This window comes from Girardinichthys multiradiatus, chromosome 1, assembly GCF_021462225.1.
Source record: "Girardinichthys multiradiatus isolate DD_20200921_A chromosome 1, DD_fGirMul_XY1, whole genome shotgun sequence".
In the NCBI taxonomy this organism is placed as follows: Eukaryota; Metazoa; Chordata; class Actinopteri; order Cyprinodontiformes; family Goodeidae; genus Girardinichthys; species Girardinichthys multiradiatus.
In genome coordinates, this window is record NC_061794.1 from 13,606,785 (window position 1) to 13,626,250 (window position 19,466).

Sequence of the window (19,466 nt, forward strand, 5' to 3'; positions counted from 1 at the left end):
AGCAATACCTGTTTTTCTCCAGACATGGCATTTGAAGTTCACACTAAACAGTTTTACTTTGCTTTCATCAGACCAGGAAGGTTTTCTTTTGGTCTGACAATCTATACGGTGATTTTGCAAAATTCAAGTGGGCTGCCATAAACATCTGCCCAATGCACCATAAAATACTGATTGGTAGAGTTCATAAGCAATGACTGACCTTCTGGATGGTTCCGTCTCCACAAGAGAACTCCTGATATGCCCCTTAGTGACTGGTGGGTTCAAGGTCACCTGTCTGACTGTAACTATTCTTCCCTGAATGCTCCATTTGTTAGGCAGCCACATTTAGAGAGGGTCCTGGTGGTTCCAGTCTTTATTTCAGAATAATGGAAACCCCCTGGCTTTTCATGGGGTTTAGTGCTGCTGAAAGGGTTTTGTATCCTTCACTAGATTTGCGCTTCGATACAGTCCAGTCTCTAAAGAACTACAGAAAAATACCTTTGAGCTTGTTACTTGATTTCTGCTCTGATATGCACTGTCAGCTGTGAGACCTTGTGTATATATATATATAGATCTATATATAGATGGATGGATGGATGGATAGATGGATAGATAGATAGATAGATTTATATATGTACAGTACAGACCAAACGTTTTGACACACCTTCTCATTTAAAGAGTTGTCTTTATTTTCATGACTATGAATATTGTAGCTTCACACTGAAGGCATCAAAACTATGAATTAACACATGTGGAATTATATACTGAACAAAAAAGTGTGAAACAACTGAAAATATGTCTTATATTCCAGGTTCTTCAAAGTAGCCATCTTTTGCTTTGATTACTGCTCCGCACACTGTTGGCATTCTGTTGATGAGCTTCAAGAGGTAGTCACCTGAAATGGTTTTCACTTCACAGGAGTGCCCTGTCAGGTTTAATAAGTGGGATTTTAAGCCTTATAAATGGGGTTGGGACCATCAGTTGTGTTGTGCAGGAGGTGGATACAGTACACAGCTGATAGTCCTACTGAATAGACTGTTAGAATTTGTATTATGGCAAGAAAAAAGCAGCTAAGTAAAGAAAAATGAGTGGCCATCATTACTTTAAGAAATGAAGGTCAGTCAGTCCGAACAATTGGAAAAACTTTGAAAGTGTCCCCAAGTGCAGTTGCAAAAACCATCAAGCCCTACAAAGAAACTGGCTCACATGAGGACCGCCCCAGGAAAGGAAGACCAAGAGTCACCTCTGCTGCGGACGATAAGTTCACCCGAGTCACCAGCCTCAGAAATCGTAGGTTAACTGCAGCTCAGATTAGAGAACAGGTCAATGCCACACAGAGTTCTAGCAGTAGAAACATCTCTAGAACAACTGTTAAGAGGAGACTGTGTGAATCAGGCCTTCATGGTAAAATAGCTGCTAGGAAACCACTGCTGAGGACAGGCAACAAGCAGAAGAGACTTGTTTGGGCTAAAGAACACAAGGAATGGACATTAGACCAGTGGAAATCTGTGCTTTGGTCTGATGAGTCCAAGTTTGAGATCTTTGGTTCCAACCACTGTGTCTTTGTGCGGCGCAGAAGAGGTGAATGGATGGACTCTACATGCCTGGTTCCCACCATGAAAGCATGGAGGAGGAGGTGTGATGGTGTGGGGGTGCTTTGCTGTTGACACTGTTGGGGATTTATTCAAAATTGAAGGCATACTGAACCAGCATGGCTACCACAGCATCTTGCAGCGGCATGCTATTCCATCCGGTTTGCGTTTAGTTGGACCATTATTTATTTTTCAACAGGACAATGACCCCAAACACACCTCCAGACTGTGTATGGGCTATTTGACCAAGAAGGAGAGTGATGGGGTGCTGCGCCAGATGACCTGGCCTCCACAGTCACCGGACCTGAACCCAATCAAGATGGTTTGGGGTGAGCTGGACCGCAGAGTGAAGGCAAAAGGGCCAACAAGTGCTAAGCATCTCTGTGAACTCCTTCAAGACTGTTGGAAATCCATTTCAGGTGACTACCTCTTGAAAGTATATATATATATATCTATATATATATATAGATATATATATAGATATATATACAGGGGTTGGACAATGAAACTAAAACACCTGGTTTTAGACCACAATAATTAATTAGTATGGTGTAGGGCCTCCTTTTGCGGCCAATACAGCGTCAGTTCGTATTGGGAATGACATATACAAGTCCTGCACAGGGGTCAGAGGGATTTTAAGCCATTCTTCTTGCAGGATAGTGGCCAGATCACTACGTGATACTGGTGGAGGAAAACGTTTCCTGACTCGCTCCTCCAAAACACCCCAAAGTGGCTCAATAATATTTAGATCTGGTGACTGTGCAGGCCATGGGAGATGTTCAACTTCACTTTCATGTTCATCAAACCAATCTTTCACCAGTCTTGCTGTGTGTATTGGTGCATTGTCATCCTGATACACGGCACTGCCTTCAGGATACAATGTTTGAACCATTGGATGCACATGGTCCTCAAGAATGGTTCGGTAGTCCTTGGCAGTGACGCGCCCATCTAGCACAAGTATTGGGTCAAGGGAATGCCATGATATGGCATTCCAAACCATCACTGATCCACCCCCATGCTTCACTCTGGGCATGCAACAGTCTGGGTGGTATGCTTCTTTGGGGCTTCTCCACACCGTAACTCTCCCGGATGTGGGGAAAACAGTAAAGGTGGACTCATCAGAGAACAATACATGTTTCACATTGTCCACAGCCCAAGATTTGTGCTCCTTGCACCATTGAAACCGACGTTTGGCATTGGCATGAGTGACCAATGGTTTGGCTATAGCAGCCGGGCCGTGTATATTGACCCTGTGGAGCTCCCGACGGACAGTTCTGGTGGAAACAGGAGAGTTGAGGTGCACATTTAATTCTGCCATGATTTGGGCAGCCGTGGTTTTATGTTTTTTGGATACAATTCGGGTCAGCACCCGCACATCCCTTTCAGATGTGGTTCGTCCTTCTTGGTGGTATGCTGACATTACCCTGGATACCGTGGCTCTTGATACATCACAAAGACTTGCTGTCTTGGTCACAGATGCGCCAGCAAGACGTGCACCAACAATTTGTCCTCTTTTGAACTCTGGTATGTCACCCATAATGTTGTGTACATTTCAATATTTTGAGTAAAACTGTGCTCTTACCCTGCTAATTGAACCTTGACACTCTGCTATTACTGGTGCAATGTGCAATCAATGAAGACTGGCTACCAGGCTGGTCCAGTTTAGCCATGAAACCTCCCACACTAAAATGACAGGTGTTTCAGTTTCATTGTCCAACCCCTGTATGTATGTGTATACAGGGTGGGCCATTTATATGGATACACCTTAATACAATGGGAATGGTTGGTCATATTAACTTCCTGTTTGTGGCACATTAGTATATGTGAGGGGGGAAACTTTTCAAGATGGGTGGTGGCCATGGCGGCCATTTTGAAGTCGGCCATTTTGAATCCAACGTTTGTTTGTTTCAATAGGAAGATGGTCATGTTACACATCAAACCTATTTGGAATTTCACAAGAAAAACAATGGTGTGCTTGGTTGTAACATAACTTTATTCTTTCCTGAGTTATTTACAAGTTTCCGACCACTTATAAAATGTGTTCAATGTACTGCCCTTTGTGTTGGATTGTCAATGCAACCCTCTTCTCCCACTCTTCACACACTAATAGCAACACTGCAGGAGAAATGCTAGCACAGGGTTCCAGTATCCGTAGTCTCAGGTGCTGCACATCTCGTATTTTCACAGCATAGACAATTGCCTTCAGATGAGCCCAAAGATAAAAGTCTAAGGGGTCAGATCGGGAGACCTTGGGGGCCCTTCAACTGGCCCACGACGACCAATCCACTTTCCAGGAAACTGTTCATCTAGGAATGCTCGGACCTGACATCCATAATGTGGTGGTGCACCATCTTGCTGGAAAAACTCAGGGAACGTGCCAGCTTCAGTGCATAAAGAGGGAAACACATCATCAATTTCGCATATCCAGTGGCCTTGAGGTTTTCATTGATGAAGAATGGCCCCAATATCTTTGTTAACCTCGGCGACATGTCAATGGCTGTAAACAAAGAGAAACTTGTAAATAACTCATGAAAGAATAAAGTTATGTTAAAACCAAGCACACCATTGTTTTTCTTGTGAAATTCCCAATAGGTTTGATGTGTCACATGACCCTCTTCCTATTGAAAAAACAAAAGTTGGATTCAAAATGGCCAACTTCAAAATGGCCGCCATGGCCACCACCCATCTTGATAAGTTTCCCCCCTCACATATACTAATGTGCCACAAACAGGAAGTTAATATGACCAACCATTCCCATTTTATTAAGGTGTATCCATATAAATGGCCCACCCTGTATATATATATATATATATATATATATATATATATATATATATATGTATGTATGTGTATATATATATATATATATATATATATGTATGTATGTGTATATATATATATATATATATGTATGTATGTGTATATATATATATATATATATATATATATATATATATATGTATGTATGTGTATATATATATATATATATATATGTATGTATGTGTATATATATATATATATATATATATATATATATGTATGTATGTGTATATATATATATATATATATATATATATATATATATATATATATACACTCAAATAACACATCCTAGATCTGAATAAATGAAATCTTCTCATTGAATACTTTGTTCTGTACAAAGTTGAATGTGAATATATATATAGAGATTGAATTTTGCTGTCATGGCAAAGAATGTGAATACTTTTGTACCTGATTCAATAAATTTGTTTTACAAAATTATTAAGCAATTTGTTATGTAATTTCTTGTTAAAGGGTGTTGTGTGTAGAGTTTTGAGGAAAACTTGTATTTAATTTAGTAAAATAATAAAAGCACAAGTATTTACAGCGGCTCATTTCAGTATCTTTTTCTTTCGGTGGTTTTTACCATTGATACGGATGCTGACATTTTCTATGGGCAGCCAGCAGGTCATTAGAGTCCCTTCCTGAATTCTTCCATTACATAAAGCAGTGTTGTTGAGTGGCAGCCTGCAGGCCATATCCGCCTGAGCAGTGTGAACATGCAGCTGAGCTTGCCGTAGCTGTCAGGATTAGGTTTTTTGTTTTTGTTTTGCTCATTTTAACTTAATCATGCAAATCTGAAGTCTTCTGTGAGGTTGTTTTGCAGCTGGAGCAGGAATAAATTGCAGATTGTTAACTCCTTAAATAAATGCTCCAGGTTTACACCTCATGTTGCTACCCTCAGGTAAAATCAAAATAAACCCAGTGTTTTAACAGTACACTGCCTTGATACTTTTATCTGGCTATCATTGTTTTCTAAGTTAAAAGCCTCATGTTGGTTATTTTCGTATAATCTACTGTATGTCGTTATGTTAGCACTTAGATTTTCTACCTTTTAAGCTTGATTGTAGTAATTGTAAAGTTTCAACCAAAACTTTAAAAAAAATAAATAAATAAAAAAAGGTACAGTATAATTCAAAGCCTTCTGATAGTTTTCTTCAGAAAATTTGAAGAAACAAAAATCCCCAACGGATCATAATAAGGCCCCCGTACTCTGCTTGGAAACAATCTGACCAATTCAGGAAAATATCAATAAATCCCTCACAACCTTATTTTTTGGTTTGTCGGCAACTTACATGCATTTTCTTAGTGATGGTGTTTTTTCTGTTTTTGCAACTTTTTTGCCACTTTACATATGATGTAACACTTGATCCCGTCAACAAATGGTTACATCACTGACCTTCAGTGGGACAAGGTACATAGTTCCCCGGTGACTGGGGGAAAAAACAGTTGTGTGCTCTTATCCACACAAACCAAGTGCAGCAGCGTCACCTATAAGCTGAGATGACAAAAAACTGTAACAATCTGAGCTCTAGTTTGAGGAAAAACATGTTAAACCCGCTGCATCGTTAGAGACTTTTCTTTTTATTAGGTGTTTGGTCATATTTATATCTGTTTTCTTCCAAATAAAAACATTTCTTCTTAATGAATGTTGTAGCTTAGTAGGACTGTCTCACTTTTTTAAACTTGAGGAGTATTTTTAAATTATTACCATTATACGGGGTTTTCCAAAAGTATTGACACACCTTAGAAGGTTTTAAATATTTTGGTACAATAAACCACATATATTAGTTTATTTTATTGAGAGTTAATGTGATAGAGCAACACAAAATAGTGCATAATTGTGAAGTAAAAGGTAAATCATATATTGTTTTTTAAAATGTGTACTCGTACTCGTCGTCTTCCGCTTTATCCGGGACCGGGTCGCGGGGGCAGCAAACTCAGCAGAGACGCCCAGACGTCCCTCTCTCCAGACACCTCTTCCAGCTCCTCCGGGGGGAGCCCAAGGCGTTCCCAGGCCAGCCGAGAGACATAGTCCCTCCAGCATGTCCTGGGCCGTCCCCTGGGCCTCCTCCCAGTGGGACGTGCCTGGAACACCTCCTGAGGAAGGTGTCCAGGAGGCATCTGGTATAGATGCCCAAGCCACCTCAACTGGCTCCTCTCGATGTGGAGGAGCAGCGGCTCTACTCCGAGCCCCTCCCAGATGGCCGAGCTCCTCACCCTATCTCTAAGGGAGTGCCCGGCCACCCTACAGAGGAAGCTCATTTCAGCCGCTTGTATACGGGATCTCGTTCTTTCGGTCATGACCCAAAGTTCATGGCCATAGGTGAGGGTAGGAACGTAGACCGACCGGTAAATCGAGAGCTTTACTTTTTGGCTCAGCTCTCTCTTCACCACAACGGACCGGCACAGTGCCCCCATTACTGTGGCAGCCGCACCGATCCGTCTGTCGATCTCCTGCTCCATTCTTCCCTCACTCGTGAACAAGACCCCGAGATACTTAAACTCCTCCACTTGAGGCAGGAACTCCCCTCCAACCTGAAGAGGACAAGCCACCTTTTTCCGGTCGAGAACCATGGCCTCGGACTTGAGGAGCTGGTCTTCATCCCAGCCGCTTCGCACTCGGCTGCGAACTGCCCCAGTGCATGCTGTAGGTCTTGGCTAGATGGGGCCAGCAGGACCACGTCATCTGCAAAAAGAAGAGACGAAATCCTCTGGTCCCCAAACCAGACCCCCTCTGGCCCTTGGCTGCGCCTAGAAATCCTGTTCATAACTTTTATGAACAGGACCGGTGACAAAGGGCAGCCCTGCCGGAGTCCAACATGCACCGGGAACAGGTCCGACTTAGTGCCGGCAATGCGAACCAAACTCCTGCTCCGCTTGTACACGGACCGGATGGCCCCTAGTAAAGAGCCACCGATTCCATACTCCTGGAGTATTAAAATGTGTTAAAAAGAATAATTATGTGCACATGTATTCAGCCACCCATGTCCTTTTGTCCCTATATAAATTACTAATCAGTGTTCACCTCTGCAATTTATTCTCACTATAAATGCAGCTGTTCTGTGAAGGCCTCAGCGGTTTGTTAGAGGACTTAAGTGAACAAGCAGCATCTTGGAAACCAAGGGACGGAGCAGGCAGGTCAGGGAGTCAGCTGTGTAAAAGCGTAAAGCATGGGTAGATCATAAAACGATATTCTTAACTTGGAATATCTCACAGAGCACTGTTTGATCCATCATCCAAATGTAGAGAGAATGGTACAACCTCAGTTCTAGCAAGACATGGCAATCCAGCCAAACTGACACGTTGGGAAACAAGCATCAATCAGAGAACCAGCCTAGCAGCCCATTGTAACTTTGGAGGAGCCGCAGAGATCCACAGCTCAGGTGGTTGACAGGACCACTATTAGTGTTGCACTACACAAATCTGGCCTTTATGAAAGAGTCGCAAGTAGAGAGCCATTGTCAAATGAGCGTAACATGTCTCATTTGCTGTTTGCAACAAGCCGTGCATGGGGACACAGCAAATCTGCCCTTATCAGATGAGAAATAAAATGCTAATTGTTTGGCCTACGCCCAAAGGGCTCTGTGTGTCTAAAAACTAACACTGAACTTTACCCACTTTCTCCACTGGCAAACACATCATGCTGTATGTGGGATGCTTTTTTCAACAAGGGGCAGGGAACCTGGTCAGAGATGGTGGGAAGAAGGGTGGAGGTAAATACAGGACAATCCTGAAAGAAAACCTGTTTGAGGCTACAAAGACGTGAGACTGGGACAGAGGTTCACGTTCCAAGACAACAAACCTAAACATACAGCCACAGATACTATGGAATGGTTTAGATCAAAGTCTGACTGAGTTTCAGCTGTTTTCCAAAGAAGAATTAATTCTTTAGATATCGAAAGCTGGTTGAGACGAACTGCACAAAACAAGGAGCAGGCATTACTACAGACGAAGGATCAACAAAGTATTGATTTTTCTATCACTCTAAACCCCAATACACTACAATGAAGTTTGTGGTTGTAATGTGAGAAAATAGAAACACTTTAAGGGGTGTGAATACTTTTGGAAAGCATTGTTTTTGTTGTGCTCCTTTAGTTCCATTCTGCTATGACAGCACTGCCCTGTGGGATTATCTCCATCACGTGTATGATGAGCCTGGCTGTTGTTCGTACACAGATTATTTCCTGCCAGTCTTTGATCAGCTCTCTTGGTGTGCAGCGGTTTTCTTCTTCTGATGAACCTCCAGCTGTATCTATGTTCTTGCCAGGTGGATATCAAGAACCAAGGCAAGACGGCTCTGCAGGTTGCCGCTCACCAAGGCCACACAGAGGTGGTGAAGGCCCTGCTGCAAGCCAACAGCTCGGTCGAGGTTAAAGATGAAGATGGAGACACGGCATTACACTACACTGCCTTTGGGTGAGGGTACACTCATATTCTTATCTCATATGTAGAAAGGAGAGAAAAGTGCCAAAGTTATTCACTTTAACTTGCTTTAACTTGCAGTAGTGCGGTGTGATGGGTGTACATATGGCTGTTTGAATGACATGAACTAGGCAGAATTTGATAAAAACAAACACTTGCCAATTAAAATAGTTTACCTGTGTTGTGTTGGTTTTTTTCATTCAGTAACCAGGCTGAGATCGCACGGTTGCTGCTGAGCAAAGGGGCGAATGTCAACGTACTGAACAACTCCATGTGTACAGCACTCCACATTGCTGTCAACAAGGGCTTCACTGACGTGGTGCGAGTGCTGATCGAACATTCGGCTGACGTCAATCTCCAGGTGAGCGGGTGCAGAGTGCATACCCCTGCAGCATTACATGTGCACCCTAAAAACACCCTAATATGTTCAACTTTTCTTACTTTTATTTTTTACTTCTTTTGATTGTTCTTTTAACTTACTGATTAATACACTGAATGGATTGATTGGTGGATTACTGTAATTATGTTGGAAATAAATGTTTTAACAACAAGTGTTGCAGCATGCAGTGAGATTATAGCATAAAACACAACAAAGGTAGCTTTATGGGCATAAAAAACATGTTTTTAATATAAAATCACACTTTATGACTCTTACGGTGAGCTTTAGTCATGGATACATGGTTCCTACTCAGTCTGGAAATGATATGGATATAGGGTACGTATTATCCGTCCATCCATCCGTCTGTCCATCTCTTTTGCCGATCCATTGATCCATTTGGCCACCTGTTTATTTCTCCACCTATTACTTACTTAAATTTAAAATCTCAGAAAATTTGAATAATTTAGAATTTTGAGATGAAAAAATTGTAGCAACTTTGTGGATATTCTAACCTATTTATAGTTTTTGTGACCCAGTGTTACTGCCTCATTAAGATAATGTTGTATTTGTTTGAATGGATTTTTTTCAGATGGTCTAACACGCCTGCAGTCTGGCCCAGATTTGACTAACTAACTCAGTTTATTCTGCTTGAATAGTGTGGCTACTCAGCTAAAAAACATGTCAGCCTGGAGTATGCTTGTGTTTTTATCTGCGACAAATGTGCATATGGTCTATTTCTCTTTCTGTTTGTGCTCTGACTTGGAAGAACAAAATGTGAACAAAAGAAGTTCACATTTATAGATCAATAAAATGTTTTATGGCGGTTATTCTAAGGTATTTAGACAAACAACTGTTGTTTTTAGTTAATGTTAAAAAATGTCTAGGTCCAAATTTCTTTTAATTAATGCAGCAGCTTTACTTACTTTGCTATCTGTCCACCTACTCTGTTAGGATTCATATGGGGACACACCGCTCCATGATGCCATTGCCAAGGATTTCCGCAGCATCATCGAAATCGTAGTCGTAGTGCCCAACATTGACTTCACCCAGCAGAACCACAGAGGTTTCAACCTGCTTCACCACGCTGCCCTGAAAGGAAACAAACTGTAAGTGGGAATTATATCCAAAGCCTAAACTTTTGAGTTTATTGAGCATTGAAAAAGGTGAAATCTCTTTATAGTGGCATCTATGGTGATTTAATTTTTAATGGAAAATGGTCAACTATTCTCAGAGTTACAATCTAAAACCCTGAGAGAACCACAATTTATGTTTCAATTTAGACTCAGCTAATCAATTTAAGCAGCAGTTCCTTTGTGTCGAGTCCCTTCCATCAATCTTTCCGTCTAGAAAGTGTGGACCCACTGCTTTACAGTGTGCCTCCTAAACACAGAGTAATTTTCATGCTGCTATGATTTCCAAATCCTTCTGTATCCTGGTCTTTTGCAGCATCTCAGTAGTTTTAATGCATGTAACTCATGTTTGAAAATTATGATTTGCTGTGTGTGTGAATCTCTCCTGTGTGATCAAATGAGGATTCCAAGGTCATTTCTCAACACTATCTATTACAGAGAGCTTGCAGAGAACTCGTCTCCCACACAGCTTTCGCTGCTGTCTGCAGGCTGGTGGTCAATATCAGTCAGAAATGCAGCAGTCTGTATTTTGTTTCCATGTGTCTCACTATGCACACAGTTATAAAAACAATAGAAAATCTGAAGAATTACAAAATAAATCTGTAAAGGAGCAAATACTATTTCACAGCACAGTAAGTGATGAAATAAAATGTTGCTTTCGTACTAATCAGAAAAGGAAATCCTGCTAACATCTGACCTTTGTGTCCAAAAGGAAAGCGTTTGTTTGGCGTTGAGTTCGAGATCAGATGGTAGAGATTTATAGACTACAAGACATTAAATCAAGCAGCATTTTTCTGCTTCTTCCTATTTGCTGTCAGGGCTGCAGGAGTGGGCACAGCTCACCTTTCCTACCAGAAACATATACACTCTCCATGTTTTGAATAATCTGCCATGGAACTGCTCAATATTTGTAAAAGGTTCGATACATGATAATGTTGGTGAATGTGGGAATAATGATGTGACATATCATGAATTATCGGGATGTTTTGATGTCTTTTGCTTTGTGTTCATTGCAAACAAAAACCCCAGACTCTGTTCAGCTACTAGAAAAACCAAGTAAACCATTATTTCCATCTGAACCCCAGCAAGCAACCTTAAAAAAAAAAAAAAAAACGTTACTTCTGGCAGGCATGTGCTATATTACTGTATAACAACGTGGTTGTAGTTTCTTGAACACCTTACCTCCTTTTTGCCATAAAAACTCTTTATGCATCATTGAACAAATGTCAGAAAATAAATTACTGGCACAGAGACCCTTTATTTTCATTCAATATTAAGGTTCTATTGACACCTGCTGTTTTGGCAATGAAATAAATTTCTTTAGTCTCTTAATTTAACTCCCTACCACCTCTTTAGCTGCATTAAACAACAACTATTATTAAGTATATAGTAATAAAGACCTTGAATCATTTGTACTTTATTAGCTAATGTTTATGTAAATGTAATGTAAATCTTCATTATATGCATAATGCAATAATGCTAAATTTGCGATATATTGTGCAGTTCTAATCTGCCAGCAAAAACTGCTTTCATTACAACCAACACTCACTTCAGCTGAATGCGTGCTTACTGCTGCTGTAAAAAAACAATAAACTACGTAGTTTTGCTCTGAGTGTTCTGCTCTCTCTGGTTAGTCACAGGTTGCACCACGCAATTTAATGCCATCCCTTCTTATCCCTGTTGCTTAAAAGCCTGTCCCTGAAAGGTATAATTAGTGTATGTTATTCTGGTTAGGTGTATACTATAGCTCTCTGTGTAAACATGCCATAACTGGTAAAGTGGAAGCATATAATTTTGTCATAGTTTGTAATGCATTTAGGTTTAAAGATATCTAGTTTAACTACTTTTGGAATAAAAGCGGATATGAATGGTATCAGCTTGAAGGTTATGAAAGATGAATTCAGCCATTTTCTTTATTATTGAGGCATCTTCGACACCGACCACATTATTTGGTTAGTTTACTGCTTGACGCCGATTGTAAATCTTAACCACAAACTGGGCTGATGGATAACTGTGTTCTTTCAATGACAAGGTCTCATTCATACAACTGTGTTATGACCGCTTCTGATTTTAGTCTCTGTGTCCTCTGTCCATGTTGCGTTCCATCAGTTCCCACACTCCTTGAAAATTAATGTAATGAGTACAATAAAAATGAATGACCAGCAGAACCTATTCCACTGAGCCAAATCTCTTCATAAATACTAGTAAATATTAGTAACAAACACATAATGTTGAAATAGTTTAAACCGTAGCCCTGAAGAGTGAATCATACTGATTGGTGGCAGGGTACCAATTGTTCTGTGATTAGCGATCCTGCCAAAGTTCACCATATGTCAATGTCATATCAACAATATCACACATATATACTCTATGTATAAATCAATGTGGTACTAAAGTATTGCACAAGGTAAGAAATAAAATTAATAATAAACAATGGAAACAAAAAAAGGGTAGAATAAACATAGCAAAGTCGTAAAACATTTTGTAAAATGTAATGTAAATCTAATTAAGGTGCCAGGTGTTAGTCAAAGAAAACAACTTGTTTATCCTTTCGTAACTTTATTTCGCCATGAGCATTCCTCCAGAACAACTCCGACACGGCTACCTCCACCTTCACACCCTTCCCACAACCCCCCACAGTGCCCCTAGCGGATGAACATGTAATACGAACCAAACAAAGGATTAACAATCTCCCACCTTTTCTAAAAAAAGAAAAAAACAAACAAAACAAAAACAAAGATACATACATTTTTAAGACTCATGTGAAAGCACAGCCGTTAAAGATCTTTGTTAGAACAGTTTCAACCTGATAGAATGTGAAACATCTTGTGAATGAATTTATTGAATTGTCCAAAAGCCTTCATAAAGAGCCTTAAGAAGTGAGGTTGTGGACGCTCCCTTCTTTGTTAAGCAGTCTGCAAGTTGGTCTTTTGTTTGAGACCACAACACTTGATGAACTCTCTTAGTTTGAATCAGCTCTTTGATTGAACTGATTTCCAGCCATAACCTTTTCTCTGCAACAGACTTAGTTGATTTAAGTGCATCAACAAGAGAGAAATTATCAGTCACACAGATTATAGGTGGAGGACATGCAGTACTACCTGGTCTGAGTTCAGAAAAGAGTGTGGAAAGAAAAATGGCATTATCAATCCCCTAAGACATAGCAAGTGTTTCACCTGCCAGAGTGCTTCTGACAATTCTCTTAATTCTCTTTGACTGCCATGAAATGGTTGAGAACCGCCCATTGTCACCCATCAAAACAATGAAGTGCCCACCTTGAGTGCCCCCATCTGAAAGATTTCCAAAAGATGCCTCAGTAAATGTAACCATCTTTAAGTTACTGTCTTCCCCAATATGTTGGAAATTCAATTCAACTGACTTGGCCTTGAGCTTACACACAACTCTGTTTGCTTCATTAATGGTCTGTACTGTAGCATGTTTGAGACAAGATGCTAAATTACTAGCATCAAACATGACATCAGGCCTGCTCTGTCTCGCCACCCACCCACAGAAGTTGGCCTATCTTAGATCTGAGCTGCTCTGTCTCCTTTTCAGTGAGAGGTGAAGCTGACTCTGCTGCTCGTGAGGGTTAGAGGTGTATGGACTGCAGGTGCTGAATGTATGTTTCTTGGTGTATTTGTACCTTCTTACCTTCAGTAACAAGATCTACCCCCACATAGCAAAAGCTATTATGTGCTTCACGACCAACATTAAACTTTGACCTCAGGTGAGGTATGATTGACTCTGAAAACATGTGTGATCCACCCCATATAAAATCATCAACATGACAAGCAAGTACACCAGTTACATTTTTCAGCTCATCCAGCCAACAGAAAACTTCAGGGTCAACCTTAGACATAATGCCTCCTGCTTCAATCATGATGCTTTTTACCCTGTTATACCAATACAGTGAAGCATCAGCTAAACCATACACACATTTTTTTAGTTTCCAAAGCACACCTGTGCTCTTGGCCTCTGGAGGAGGTTTGATAAAAGTGTCTCTGGACAGTTGCATTCCTTGTAAAAAGGCAGATTTAATGTCCATAGAGTGAAGTTCCCAGTGTTTTTTACATATAACTGCCACTAGCAGTCTCAGTGACTCTGAGGCACAGGTTGGAGAGTCCTTTTGTATGTCAGAAACTTGCAGCTCCTCAAATCCTCGTGCAACAAGTCTTGCTTTAGGTATTATACCATTTTCAGTTTCTTTCAGAGTGCACACCCAACGAGTGGAGACACACTTTTGTCCTTTGTCCTCAATTTCTTCAAACACTTGGTTTTGTTTCCAGCTTATTATTTCATTTTTCTTTGCTTCATCAAACGACATGTCGTTACTCACAAAAACATCCTCGTGTGTATCCGTATCGTCAGCATCTGCCTGGACTTGAAAATCCTCCAACTTTGACATATCAGCTGATTCACTGTTGCCAGCCACTTCTGCCGGCTCCAACAGCTCCAAGTTAAACCAGTTCTTGTATTTCCCAGTTGCTTTGCCAGCACGCCCCAACATTTTAGCTTTTCGTGAGACACCATCTGCATTTCTGAATGTCACAATTTGACCTGTCTTTATGATGGTGTTCCCAGTGTGCGGTCTCACTGCCTCTGCATTTACAGGAGCAGGCAAAGGATGATTCTCAGGATTTACTGCAATAGTCTCTTCTCCTACATTCTCTTGAATGATGTCCACTGTATGTTGTCCTTGATAGTTCTCCTCATTGCAGGCTATTTGAGGTTCTTCCTTCTCGTGAGTAACTTTTCTCAATCTGAGTTAATGCACTCTGACACAGGTGCCTCCGTGTCTTACAAAAACGACTGCACCATCTTGACCAATCACCACTGCTGGTCCTTTCCATTCTGGACAATCCACTCTTTTGTAAAAGACTTTGTCTCCAGTTTCATATCGCTCGTCTATGGGTCGCAGCTGCGTCTTTAGTGCTCTGCGTATCCTTTCTGAACATTCTGCTTCTGTAAAAGCCTTTCTTGCAGCATGCAGGGCTGAAATGTGCTTGGCAATCCATTTGCTCTTGGTGGTGCCCTCTAGAGCTGGAGCTTTGTCTATTAATACAGAGGGCAGGTTGGGATTCTGCCCGAACACCAGCTGATGTGGGCTGTATCCATGGACACTCTGCATAGAGTTCTTTGCCATAAGAGCCCAGTCTATGGCAATGCTCCAGTCACATCCAGTACTTGCATTGACTTTCAGTAGGATCTTTGTCAGAGTTTGATTATGGCGCTCTAACAGTCCATTGCTCCACGGACTGTAAGCAGGTGTTGTCTTAACTTCAATATTAAAGTTCTCGGCCATGTCTCTCACTTACTCGTTGTTAAATTCACCACCATTGTCACTGAACAACTTTTGTGATGGGCCATGCACACTGATCCAATCATGGATAAAACATTGTGACTATTTCTGAAGACTTCTTTGTGGTTAAGACACTACCAGCACTGAAACGGGTGAACTGGTCAATAATGTGTAGGTACCAAACCCCAGGTTCAAGTTCGTGCAGAACTACAGCAACTGTTTCATTGTATGTAGATGCCAATGGTAAGCCGACAGCAGGTTTTGGTTTGGTCTTACAATATTTTTGACACACATCACACTGGTTCACAGTCCTTGTTACCAGAACCAGTCAAAAGTCTCTGTATTTTATCAGCAGAGGCGAGTCCAAACTGTTTATGAAGTTTCTCCAGAACTTTCATCTTTTCATTTGTCTGTTGTAGTCAGTATTTCTTCCTCAGTAGCTTCTAATAGCTTATCAGAGTGAATAACATTTCTATTTTCACTGTCCACAATGTTCACGCAGTAATGACCTGAGCTAGTAAAGTCCAGTTTGACAGGCTGGTTGAACATCACTGCACTGTCCCTTTCCATGTCCAAAACGGTCCCTGCCCTTTTTAATGAGGTTTTACTCAGAAGCAGCGGGATGTCAGCAGGTACTACTTCAGTTTCTATATTACACTTTGTGTTGCCAATTTTAGCAGGTATCTACCTTTTTTATGGAGTAGACGATTTTTCCATCTCCAAACTTGAAGGGCCTGTGACTCTGTATTTCTGTCTCTTTCATACTCTTCACACTTTTCTTTTGTAATACAGTAGTGTTTTTGTCCAGCCACTCTTGTCCACAAACTGTCCTAGTGCAAGCAGTGTCTATTATTGCCGAGCCAAAACATTGTCATGAATATTTCTGCATCTGTTGGTGATTCTTTGGTGTACAGAGTTAAATTGCACTCTTCCATGTCTTTTGTATCATCACCAATTTTAACACTTTCAGCTTTGTGCGGACAGCTTTTAACCCAGTGAAAAGTACTTTGGCACACTGCACATTTCGACCGTCGTCCGTACTTATCCAGCGGGTTTGTACCGGGCTGCGGTGTGTTGGGCTGTGGAGTTTTCTGATGGGGACTTTGCCGCCAGTACTTGCCTTTTTGCCGCCATTGCTCCATTACAAACACGGACTCCTGTCTAATGCCTTCTGCTGCCGCTCTCTGCTCTCTTTTTTCGCCAAATATTCTCTTCAAAGCGGACTTCATAGAAGCAAATGTTACAGCTGAGCATGCCGTTAAAGCCAACTGTCTGTCCATCATATCCAAACATGCAGTGTCCAAAAGCTTAAAAGCCAAAACTCCGTCATGTTGTATTTTTTCATGCGCGAGTAACGCTGCTCGAAATCAATAATATAGTCCGCCTTCGACATGTTAACTTCTTTTATGATTCGGTCAAAATCCGAGTACGCCTCATAGATCCTGTCCTTTTCCTCTTTCAGGAACAAGTCATCTAGTTTGGCGAACAATATAATCATTCCAGTGTCTTTATTTAGGTCGTCTACCGGAATTTCCATCGCCGTGTCCCGCGCTCTTTCAGACAGTTGCCAGGGCGACAGCAAGCGGTTGTTTTTTTTTCTTTTTCCAAATCTGTAACTCTCGTCTAAATGTTGACTTCATTCTTCCAGCTTTCGTAAGGCTTTCCTTCTTCAAACGTTGGCGGAACTCTGTAGTTACTAACCATCCTCTGCTACCAATGTTAGTCAAAGAAAACAACTTGTTTATCCTTTCGTAACTTTATTCCGCCATGAGCATTCCTCCAGAACAACTCCGACACGGCTACCTCCAGTAGCTCCACCTTCACACCCTTCCCACAACCCCCCACAGTGCCCCTAGCGGATGAACATGTAATACGAACCAAACAAAGGATTAACACCAGGCTCTAATCTAGTTAAAAGCCAAAGAATAGAGCTGGATCTTTAAATGTGCTTAACGTTTATAGACATTGATCAGTTCATATGGTTTAGTTATTTATTCCATAATTTATAATACTTGCAGTATAAACAGATATATTTTCTTAAAATCAATCCTCTAAAAAACAGGGAGTAAATGGAGTGAGACCAGCAGTTGAGTTATAACCCTCTGTTTTATAGTTTCTCTAATAATTCAAACGACAGCATATTGCAAGCGCCACTTGCAAACGATGAAGTAAGACTGATCTTATGCCACATACAGAGATTTACAATGATCTAAACGTGTTGACATAAAGGCACGGATGGATAACTCCTTTATAGTCTTCAGGCAGAAAAACAAAGCTTTACCTCGGCAAAAGGTCGTGAACTGAACTGATTTGTTTATTGAATTTGGAGGAACTGTTAAGAAATGTACCAAGATTATTTTCTTTGAGATGCCATGTGCAAAGCAGTGGAAAAGAACATTGTATTTATTTCAAAATAGACCCATAAACCCCCAAAATAAACAGACCAATAGCTTGGGAGCCTATGATGGAGCCTTGAGGAACTCCACATGTAAAAGATGCTGCTGTCAAAGAATATTTTTCTAAATGAGCTAAGGAGCTTATATTGGTTGAATTGACTTGATTTTAGTTAGAGTAACACAAAATATTAAAAAGGTAAAAGGCCCCTGTCTGACTTTATGCACTCTTTAGCTAGCCCCTGCAATTTATAGTATTTATGGTTAGTAATCTTGACAAGCTTGTATGAGAACATGGCTATAAAGTTTTCAAGCATTTAACATTTTGCAATGCTACATTACATTACTGCATTGCCACAATATTTTCTTTTCTTCATTCACGTTGAGATAAAGAGGACTTTTGTTTGCTGTTTTCAGTCCACTAATGAAGCATTTAACGTTTTGTTTAGTTGCTTTAAAACGTTTTTTTTTTAACAACTTTTGGACATGTTCATATGCAGGAACTATTAAAAATTAAAAACCCAGAAACTAGGTGAAACTTTCCTTGCATGAGTTTTAACATTTTTTACAATGCTGTAAGTTTTCGAACCCATATTTGGATGGAGATTCCTGCATTTGTACTTCATGGTAGCTTTCTGATCTGCTATAAACTTTCCTTTCCAAATATAACAAAACTATGTCATGGAAAATTGTCTCTGTTTTTATTTTTAATTAGGTCCCAAGAAAGAAAGGAAGTAAGAATGGAAAAAAGCATCACTTGGATTTCCCTTTGGCATGCAAGCTTTTTACTATTTAAAACAAAGGCAAAATTATTTGGACTTAACATTTTAAACCCTCATCAGTCAGGGCATCTTATAATATGGAGGATCAAACTGTAGACATAAGTCTGTCTGTTTTTCCTGTAGAGCTTTACCTAAACTCAGAGATAAAAAAATAAAATAAAAATAGCTAACATTTCCAAATCCTGGATGTTTCATGATAGCTTCTGCAATACGTTCAGCCTTTCTGATACCTGTTAAAATGACAATTTGACAACATATGACGTGCCATATGGCCTCCTATTTGTAACCTTAAAAAGGCTGATACAAAATGATTAACAGTTTGCAATAGTACGAAATGGTGAGTTTTATCGATCTGTGTGGATGAACTTGACACAGTTTATTTCAAATAGCTTCTTAAGGGTTTTATGCTTCCTCTGACTTTATTTTTATACTTCTCACTGATACTGAACCTTGAGTGTTCTTCACTCAAAAGCTGCATCTACACCGATAGTGTTAGTGTTGAGCTCTAGTGTGTTCATTGTTCGGAAAAAGATCAGATTTTTGACTCTCTATATGGCTGTAAATCACCCAATTCTGGTCACCAGACAATTTCTTTGTGCATCTCTGCATTACTTTTATTTCCATTTTTTTATCTACTGGCTCTCTCTTTATACCTGTCATACTCTGC

General features: G+C 40.4%; 1 protein-coding gene across 3 annotated transcripts in view; it reads left to right on the plus strand.

The window, feature by feature from the left end:
- The window catches only part of mib2 (MIB E3 ubiquitin protein ligase 2), a 76,801-nt gene that overhangs the window by 42,832 nt on the left and 14,503 nt on the right, over positions 1-19,466 (plus strand). For all 3 annotated transcript variants that reach the window (XM_047377780.1, XM_047377771.1, XM_047377765.1), the window contains exons 11-13: positions 8,662-8,810; positions 9,021-9,177; positions 10,147-10,301. In XM_047377780.1, the coding sequence (XP_047233736.1) occupies positions 8,662-8,810; positions 9,021-9,177; positions 10,147-10,301 (461 nt within the window). The remainder of the gene's footprint in view (positions 1-8,661; positions 8,811-9,020; positions 9,178-10,146; positions 10,302-19,466) is intronic.